We start from the raw sequence: 10296 nt of genomic DNA, 5'->3' as shown, positions 1-10296 counted from the left end.
TTCAATTGTTTTAATATAAACACGAATCATGAAAAACGAAACCGAAAGATTATTTTCCTCAGTGGATCTTTTGAAAAAATACATTTCCCATTTTCCCATTTGGCGCCAGTGAAAGCTGTCCGTGTTGTGCCTGAATAAAATTGCCTTGCGGTTTGTTCTGAAGTCTTTTCAGCAATATTTAGCTTTATTTAGTACATTATATTAAAGTAGGGAATATAACATTTCGCCTGTTTTATTTTTAATATCTCAAATTATGGTTATTTTTTTATTTTTGGTCTGGAGCCCTCAGGCGCTTGATCACGAGCCTCATCATCCGGAAGCGTCCCGGGGATCTGATCAGTTCATCACCAAAGCAAAACAACTAGCTTAACTTTCAGTAGTTAGAGTTATTAGTGTTATATTTACAGAAAAAGACAAAGTCGTTGCTCAGCTGAGAGACAATTAATGCGAAATGTCGTCGGAAGAATTTGAGAAGTTGCACGAAATCTACCGATCACTGTACGAAGAGCTGAAGCTAATACCCGAGAGAGTCCTGAAATGTCACGGAGGTAAAACGTGTGTTGTAAATTCGTGTGAACTGTAGGAAACTAACCCATGACTGTTGAATGTCTGATTAGTAAAAGCTGTGAAAGTGAAAACTGTCTTGTAACCGCAGAGGAGAGGAAGAGGCTGGTGCGGAGCTTCGATGAGAGACTCGGGGAGGCTGAGGAAGTGGTGAGCTGATGTTTGTTTTGGGAGCTCCATGTGATGGTAGTTGATGTTTGGTTTGCTCAACAACCAACATTATTTAGTTCTTATTAAGAATGGACGAAAATAGCGAAGTACATTTGCTCAGATACGGTGCAGTTTTAAATGACTTGAAGAAATGTGACCCAGTCTAGAGGATTTAAATGTCCTGTGTTGCTTATTCACCTAGGAGAGCTCACCTTAGAATTACACAGACAGATAGAGTACCTTATTATGTACTATGTTCATATTATATACAAAAGTACAAGTATAAATACATAGACATAATAAATAAGTATGAACTGAGGCTAAAATAAAACAGAGCTTGGTGAACAGTACTCCAGTGTACTGTATTAGTGCGCGGCAGGTGGATTAAAGAAAAAAGACCAAAGAGAAGATAGAATAGAACACATTTTGGACCATATACAAAAGAATACAATGGGTTATATGCAGTCATCTCTCTCAGGTACAAGGAATGGAAGAAGAGTTGCGTGCTGCCCCCTCCTCTTACCGAAATTCTATGAGTACAAAGCTGCGTCTGTATCGTCGGGATCTGGGGAAGCTGCAGCGAGACATGAACAGCTCTGCTCCAAGCACTGGCTCCTCTTTCCGACCCCTGGAAGGAAGTCGTCAAGGCATCTATTCATCCCAGAATCAACAAAGTGTGAGTGTGAGGCTGTGGATGTTGATATATTGGCTCATTATATTCAAAGACCCAAGGTATGTGTGCAGTATTGTGATGTTAATAAAGTACTAATACAGCTGTTGCCTGTCTGTTATGGTAGGAAATATTTCAACTAGCTAAAATTTCAGCTTTGATTGTCGCACTGAAAAAAGCAGGACTCTTTCATCTCTTTCCTGCTTTATTTCAAGAGAGTAAAGGTTTTTTGTCCATCTGTGCAGACGCACTTGCAGTCTCAGAGAGCTTTGCTGCTTCAGGGCACAGAGTCTCTGAACAATGCCAGCCAGAGTATTGAGCGAAGCCAACGCATCGCCACCAAGACGGAGCAGATTGGCACAGATATCATCGAGGAGCTGGGAGAGCAGAGGGAACAGCTGGAGCGCACTAGAGACAGAGTGAGCTACCGTGGTATAAGATGAGGTTGTGATGCTGTGGTAGTTCAGTCAGCTTCAATCTAAATATGTGACAAATTTGACAAATATTTAGTTTCATTTGTGAAGAGTCCAGCAGGTTCGTATGGGGCACAGCAGGATGGCACAGTTTAGTTTTACCGATGCATGTTTTTTTTTTTCAGTAACTACATGTTTTCCTAACATAATATTCTGGGAGAGGTTTTTAAAACTGGTCTTGTCTGGCCAAATCTCTTCTTCAAGTCATCTTTTTATTTTGTTAGTTGGTGAATACTGGAGAGAACCTCAGCCGAAGTCGAAAAATCCTTCGTGCCATGTCCCGACGGTAAGTGCTGTAACAAACTTGTCTTTTTGCATTAGTTTTACCTCTGAGCAATGTTATTTAACATTAAAATGATTTATCTTCTCTTGTTCTTTTTGCACACCATTAAATGTGAGGTCCTGCTGATTAATTAAATGTGATTACTGCTGATTAATGATTACTATGACCACACTCATGACTAGGGCTGTAACTAAGTTATTTTCAGTACTTAATCTTGCAGTTATATTCTAAATTAATCATTTCAATTATAAAATTCCAGAAAATAGAGAAAATTTCTGGTATTTTGCACAACCCCAGGTGATGCCTTCGAATGTCTTCATTTATTCAACCAACAGTCAAAAAGCCAATGATACTGAATTTACTCTGTGTGAGAAATAAAAGCATCACATCCACATGTATGAGCAGGTGAAAGCAAATATTTGACATTTTTGATTTAAAATTCACTAAAACAATCATGTTTTTGTTTTTTTGTTTTTTTCTCTTGTAGGCTGATGACGAACAAGTTGCTTTTAGGTATTATAATTTTAATGGAGTTGGCCATCCTGGGTGCTGTGATTTACCTGAAGTTCTTCAGACGATAAGTCAACTATACCATCTAAAAGCAGCCACAGCTCTGGATCCAGGGAAACGCTACATCTGACTCCACTGACTGTCCAGTAGCAATATTACTGTTCTGCTGTTTCCAGCCAACTGTGAGTGCAAACAAAGACAATGAGATGATTTATTCGTGAGCCTTTACTGAGAGGGGAATCTGTCTGTAGCCTGGTGAAGTTCATTTGACAAGAATGGTGAATTTTTGAACCTGTTAATGGACCAAACCTCCAGAAGCTCCTGGGCCGGTTGTGATTTCAGTTGCACTGTTTCATCACACTGTTCATGCCAGTGATGCACTGCAGGAGGACTTTGTGGAAGTTAAAGTACGGTCGAATGACTCCCACATGTCGAATCCCTGGTGACTGTACGTGTGAAGCTGACGCTGGTACAGATCTGTGAGGTTTATAAATTCTCAGATTGGGATTCTTTACTGTTACTATTCAACACAGTTGTGTTGTGGATGATCTTTGTTATAGTAAACAGTATGTGATGAAATGGCACCAGTTGAATCTATTTTTGTAGTGACTTTCTCCACAGTATTCAAACGTGTGTATTGAGTCCATTTTCCAATTCTGAGAACTGAGACCTCAGACCAGATTTGTCAGTGGGGGGGTGAATGTGGAAAAATGGTTGGAAACTCTTGGCACAGATGCAATGTTCTTAATGGTTAATAGTGTTGTCTAATCACTGTATCATAGAATTAGGTTTCAGTATTCTTTATTTGAAACTCTGCATCATTAAAGCAAATTATGAACTTGAGGTTTGCATTTGATCCGATGTTTAACACGAGATGACGTGTGGAGCTGATGTCTGACTGAAGCTCCTGAACAGGCTGGTTTAGTGCTAAATAAACAGTATCTGTTAGAAGAAATTCTTTTTCATATAATGGGCGATAAGGTTATTTTTTCATGCCGTGTTCATGAAGACGTGTCTCTGCCACAATATGTTTCTTTGTAACTATTGTACCAACTGCAGCATATTATCTAAAAGTCCAAATGATGGCCATGATTTTTTTTGCAGGTATTCAGAGTCATGTCAGTAGCCTGACTATAGACAATGGTCAGTCCAAACTGAAATATCTCAATATATCTCAGATATTCAATACACAGTAAATATTAAATGGACTGCCATTCGAAATTTGTTAGATGATCCTCTTGCTTTTCTGCTGGAGGCTTCATCAGGTCAAAGCTTTCACTTTTGAAATGTCTCACCATCTACTGGATAAAGACAGACAATCTTCTCGTCCTCTTTCATTTGTGGTTTTAGTGAAATGTCTCAAGAATTACTGCTGTCAAAGTCTTAAAGGTTGATACAGGCTGATGTTTCCTTTAAGATGAGTTGTACTAACTTCTGATTATGTTTTTTTTTACCATTTCCATCAGCCTGAATTTACTTTGTGTTTCGTTATATTAAGCAAATATTAACATACTAAACATGGCAAGCACTACAGTGCATCAAGTTGTGAAACAGGCCACCATCATAGGGCTGCTAGCATGACTGTAGATTAGAGCTACATTAAACTAATGAATTTCTCAGACTTGAGTTTAGTTGAGCTGTATACTTAAATCAATCGAAGAAGGAAAAAAAAACACCTTTGCAAAAATGTGATCACATTTATAGAAGACCAAAATATAAACTCTGGTACAGGGACAATTCATTCAGTAGCCACATGAAGTCAAATATAATCCATGCATTACTCCTATTTAAGCTTAATTATGTATATTTTTGCAGCATTTGAGACTAAAGCTGGATATCAACAGTTTTCGTTCCAGTTAATACTGATGTACTCAGTAAATATTTATACACGGTAACTCTAGTACGTGTGCTAGTAGTTTCATGTTTAATATACAAAATTAAACTCTGAAGAAAATACAATAACCAGAGCTGGTCCAAAAGAACAAACTTATCATTACTAATTTTTACTAACCAGCACAGCAACAAAATAGTTTTGAGCCCATGCAAACTAATCTGACTTAGTTTATCATACCTCTAAGGCAGGTTCATTCAGTAAACTAAAAGTAATAAATATGTGGTAGCTGTGTCAATACCTAGTACATTAGTACATAGGAACAAAATAAGTTAGTATTGCAATCAATGAATAAAACTTCCATTACTATGTGTCGTGATAGTCCAAGGATTTGTGTCATTTTACCTATGAGCCCTTTCATAGTTTAATGAATCCAGACAACACATTGTTTTCATAATCCAACATAACAGCAAACACAACGGAACAAGAACCTCAGCTATTAATAAATTCAGTCTTTACAGTCTGTTAACAATTGAGGAATGCTCAGGGATGATGCTGATAAAGTCCGTGGGTTTTCTGTCGTGCTCTCAGAGGCGGAGCTGCTCTGTGTCGTCTTTCACAGAGGGAATCGCACTGATGGACCCATGAGCACCTTCTCTTGTCTGTCCCAGAGACGACGCAATAACATCAACTGCTAAAGACGCCGTGGCTTCCACTGCTTCTCTGTTGGCCCCCAGGATGGGGTTTACTTCCACCAGGTCCATGGCTGACAGCAGACCTGCACATCAACACATACATGGCTTAGATACTAAAACTTAACAACAACAAATGTTAAGGACAGAAAATCAGAGAAAATAATGATTTTGTTAAAGCAGCATGAAGTTGTCTATATGAGCTATGTATGTGGAATTATCTACCTGTGTTATGGATTTCCTCTGTGATGTAGATTCCTTCCCTGTAGGTCAAACCTCCGTTCACTGGCGTTCCTGTGGCAGGAGCCAGAGACGGGTCGAATGCATCGATATCAAAGCTCAAGTGGATCGGTCGCTGTTGTCTAGGCAAGAAGGTAAGAAAGTCTGAATGTAAAATCCTTAATGCCGAAAAAAATCCTAATCCTACCTTGCTAAACTGTTAAATCTGCTGTACCTTGCCAGAAGATGATCAAGAGTGACTTCCATGACCCTTTGGATGCCTAGTCTGTCAATATCCCTCATGGTGAAATACTGGATACCCAGGTTCTTCAGGATGTGGCTGCAAAAAACAAAACCAAGATAATGACGAGCTATTGTCATATCTGTTGCAAAATGAAGTATTATCAACCACAACTGGTAAATGTTAAAGTGACAGTATGAACGTACTGCTCTCCGGGGTCAACATCCCGCAGGCCAATGTACACCAAGTCCTTCGAGGAGAGGAATGGCTTTGTCCAGGAGAACCCTGGGACATCTGGCATCTGTGGTGGACACAGAGACATTATAGTGCAGCACTTATATGTATGTGGGTGACAACTGGATTTTGTGATGTTGGACTATAATCTACACAAATTGTATTTTTAGTCTGTCGGAAAACACATGATAAACCAGACTTTTAAAAGATGACAATATCACTCCATGATTGATTTAAGATATGAATTGTTTGTGACTGATATCACAAAATATGGAAAATCCCTGTGCAACAGTGATTCTTGATTCCAGTTGTTTTAGTGAAGCCTGATGTTTCCAGTCACCTTGTCTTGCAGCTCTTTGAGCATGAATGCCACCGGCTGACCGTGGAGGTTTCCTGATGGGGAAGTCATGGGTGTATTCACATCTGCATGAGCATCGACCCAGATGACACACAGATCCGGACACTGCTGAGCGTGGCCACTCACTGATCCGATGGCAAGGCTGTGAAGGGACGAGGACGGTCTTATAAATACTGGTGTTTCTGTCAGTTTAATTAACACAAGGTAACATTTATGTTAAAAGGAAATACAGCGTGCTGTACGTTTCATATCCTGAGACAGTTACCTGTGATCACCGCCAAGCATGATGAGGGTGTGTCCAGCACCAATAGCTCTGCTCACTGCACCAGACAGCATCTTATTTGCTGCACCCACAGTTCGAGGGAACTTCACATCCATGTAGGGTTCGTCCTTCTCAAGGTAATGGAAGCTGAGGTCACCAAAGTCATGGACAGAATAGTCTGAGGAACCAACGAAAAGCAGCCATTAGAGAAAGCACTTGACTCTTCTGATGTGTTTTACAGAGACTCAGCAGGGGATCAATGCTTCAGACCAGACATGTCACTGTAGCTGGGCATGGAGAGAAACATACAACCTGTTGGTTCTGGACATTCTCTCCCATCATTACAACACATCCCTATTTTAAAGACTGCCGGTGCCAGTTCTAGTTGAAGACCATATATAACCTGTGGCTTCTACAGCAGGACATAACTTGCATCCATCTGACCTTGCAGCCTGAGGAGGCTGAGTCATTCAATGCCAGTGGAACATTCATGACAGAGCATTTTCCATTTGTCCCTGTTCCCACTTCAGCTCAGGTTACAGTTACTGTAGTTCACCCTATGCAAAGTGGCTGCACATGTAAAGTCTGAAAAAAATTTCCACTTAGTTTGGGATGTCGACTGCGAAGTAAACAAGTGATATGATCCGCCATATTGAGAGTACATGTGGTAATGTGAGCCTCGATCGGCAAGTAAGAAACCAGTGTGGCTCTTTACCATTTGCAGAAAGGACAGGAATAGCCCTTGTCTTGTTGTATTTTTTTTATTGACCTGTTCGTACAGACTGACAGCGAGCCTGAGAATGTACAGACTGTAAGACGACATAGTGTCTGGCTCGTTTGGTTTCAGGTGTTGAGATCAATTGATGACATGGCATCTACAGTAAATATCTAGTTTCGCTGCTGGGAAACAGGAAAGTGACTCCTTGCTAATTCAGCAGATTTTAATGTTAGACAACACTTTAATAATAATTGACTGTTGCTTTCTTGGAACCTTATTTTTTCATAATTTTGTTTTATCTCTAGCCTCAGCATATCAGCAGAATCGTTTATATGGTATGGCAACTTGCTAAAATTACATCCAACTTACATCATCATTAAAGAGTTGTGATAATCCTATTAATAAACATGATTATAATCTTATCCACACATTTCACTTATTTGATTATTTCACACATTTCAAAATGCATCAGCATAGACGCAAAAACAATGAGTCAATAAACATTAAAATATTATAGAAGCTAAAGAGAAAACCTACTTTAATCTGGTCTGATTTAAAGTACTTTTGTAACATACCTCAAAATATATAGTATTATTTCTAATGGCATGGACTGTTTGGCTGCTGTACACAAGTATAAAAATATATCAGGGGCAGAAAATAAAATGATGTCCTAACTGTAGAAAGGGTGTGTGTTACACAACAGCTGACGTTTACAGTTGATTAGCAGATGTCTGGGAACAGACGGGATTGGATTACCTGCCAAATCTGGATCTGTTTAATTGGCTCCAACATGGGAACAGGTAGGGATGTAACTGTCACACACTGAGCTGCTGCAACAATTCCTGACGTTATTTCTGTATCAGTCTGTGGATCCCGTTGAACTTGGTGGTATTGTACAATTACACTGGACCTGGTCTGTGGCAGACTCTATAATGAATATATTTATAGCAGTGATTTCAGCCTGGTTTTAATCCTCTACACAGTCAACAGACACCTGCAATGTGCCATTGCCTTCATAGTCGCCAGCAGTTTTATGACTTGTTTCACTATGATTTTTGGAGTTGTCTTGGCAAAGACACTACAGAGAGGAAGATGTTTGGACTAACTCAATGAGCTATTAAGATATAATCTTAAATAAAAACATATGATTAATTATTACTGTAAATTATAATGCAAATCATTAGTTTATGTTAAAGTCCTGCTGATCTTGGTCTTTTGTCTCTGCAGGGGCACCATATGAACCTGCTGTGTCCTTTTCTGTGTCTGGACCAGCTTTAACTTCAGCTTGACTTTATAGTGACTTTGTCATATTCTGGTTTATTTAGGTCTCCTGCAGCAAACAAACGGCCCGTGGTGACAGTTTTTCTGGCTTTTTCTGCAGGTCACTCTTTGCTAAATCTCTTACAGGCCCCGCTGACCTAAAGTCCTGAAATAAAGAAAGAAGGGTTTTTTTCCGCATTAGATGTCCTTTCTAATCTGCAAGGCAGCACCTCCGGAGGCGTTTCTGTTTCAACCTTATGACCAAGTGTCGTGTCAGTGTCTGCAGAGACGAGACGGTGGAAACAGGCCACTCATCCTCTTCCTGCGCCCTTCGCTCATGTTGCAGGGGCAGGATGACTAAACCCGCCATGTGCTACCAGAACGCGACTGTGCACATTTCTGTCATTTAAACATTTTATATTATATTATATGAGATTTTCCTAGAAGATGCCGGGGGGTGGATGTTGAGAGGACACAAGGGTTTTTATTGATCACTTTGTTCTTCTCCTGTGTCGGATGTTTAGATTTCCTGTCTGCCGGTGACATAACAGGCTGGAGCTACAAGTTATATCTGTCTGCAGCCGAGCCGACCCACCGGTTACAACCATCACTGTTACATAACACACCGGATTCTCCTGCCCTCTTGTCTGCCTACCTAAATCGGAGAGCCTGTCGATGAGTCCCGCATCTCTGATGACTTTCGGGCCGTGCTCCACGCCTCTTCTTTTCTGTCAGGAAATAAAAGGAGTGAGGTCAACGCCGGAGATGTCGATCCACGTGGGAAGCAGGATTTAAAACTTGCTGATGAATTTGTTAAAGGTCTGTTTAAAGTATAAAGCTTTTCCTACCTGTCCTCTTGAAAACGGAGCTCCCAGCACAGCCACGGACTGAGCCCTGCTTTGTTGGCAGGATCGGCGGCTGAGTCCAGTTCTGAGCAGCCGGAAGAGTGGTCCCCTCAAAGCCATTTCTTCTTTTTATCCTCCAAAAACCACAATCGACCGTGTCCCGCTAACGACCAGCAAAGTCTGATGAAAGCCCCGAGAGATGTTTCAGGATGCTGAATGTGTCCGCGTCAGTCCAGGGGGGGCCGGTCTTATTATCTGAACCTACTTAATATTCATGAGCTGGTGAAAAGGACGACTCGGATTAATAGTAAACATGCTCACACCCTAATTTATTCACACAAACAAAAGGTTAAAGCGAGTCATGTTTTTGTAACCTGTCAGATTTTTTTCCCCCTGGTGGCGCGCACAGACACATTTTTATAGCCTCATATATACCCACAATTAGCCTCTGACGTCAGGGCTGAGGACACTCCTTCCGGTTGGCCAATGGGAGGTGGCGAAATGAGTCAGTCTGTTCGTGGGCGTGGCCTTGGCATGATGTGGGCCGAGAGCTTTTTTGGAGACACTAGTGTGTGAAGCGAGACTGAGCTACGTGGAAATTTCCATAGACCCAACCGAGCGGGGCTGACAGGCCTGTTGACACTAATATTTGCTCTGGATGTTTTGGCCACAACTCAGGGACACGTGTGGATAAAACAACCATAAGAGACACAACCAACTTTCCATGTAAAATAAACAGAAAAAAGGTCTACATGTTTAACATTTAGGATCATAACATCAGATAAGAGAACCTTTGTTATATTTGTATATATTGGATTTTAATGAAACATAAGATTTTACCGGTACATGTTTAGTCCAGTGAGTGGTTAGCACTGTTGCCTCACAGTAAGAAGGTCCTGGGTTTGAAACCCATCAGGGGCCTTTCTGTGTGGAGTTTGCATGTTCCCCCTGTGCTTGTGTGGGTTTTCTCCAGGTCCTCTGGTTTC

General features: G+C 40.7%; 2 protein-coding genes across 2 annotated transcripts; one reads left to right on the top strand and one right to left on the bottom strand.

Annotated features, from left to right (window-relative positions):
- The first annotated feature begins 283 nt into the window (after positions 1-283).
- On the top strand, positions 284-3493 carry vti1b (vesicle transport through interaction with t-SNAREs 1B). The gene is made up of 6 exons (XM_026310486.2): positions 284-548; positions 656-714; positions 1193-1390; positions 1630-1803; positions 2082-2143; positions 2628-3493. The coding sequence occupies exons 1-6, from the start codon at positions 452-454 to the stop codon at positions 2719-2721; spliced, it is 684 nt and encodes a 227-aa protein (XP_026166271.1). The 5' UTR covers positions 284-451; the 3' UTR covers positions 2722-3493.
- An 834-nt stretch (positions 3494-4327) lies between these two features.
- On the bottom strand, positions 4328-9722 carry arg2 (arginase 2). The gene is made up of 8 exons (XM_026308165.2): positions 9314-9722; positions 9121-9193; positions 6491-6665; positions 6208-6367; positions 5840-5934; positions 5628-5732; positions 5399-5535; positions 4328-5259 (listed from the first exon to the last, which is right to left on the bottom strand). Exons 1-8 carry the CDS (start codon positions 9428-9430, stop codon positions 5069-5071), a joined length of 1053 nt encoding a protein of 350 aa, XP_026163950.1. The 5' UTR covers positions 9431-9722; the 3' UTR covers positions 4328-5068.
- Between the last annotated feature and the right edge of the window lie 574 nt (positions 9723-10296).

The sequence above is a fragment of the Mastacembelus armatus genome, chromosome 22 (assembly GCF_900324485.2).
Source record: "Mastacembelus armatus chromosome 22, fMasArm1.2, whole genome shotgun sequence".
In the NCBI taxonomy this organism is placed as follows: Eukaryota; Metazoa; Chordata; class Actinopteri; order Synbranchiformes; family Mastacembelidae; genus Mastacembelus; species Mastacembelus armatus.
The sequence above is the reverse complement of the archived record's forward strand: the minus strand, read 5'-3'. Positions and strand labels throughout refer to the sequence as shown.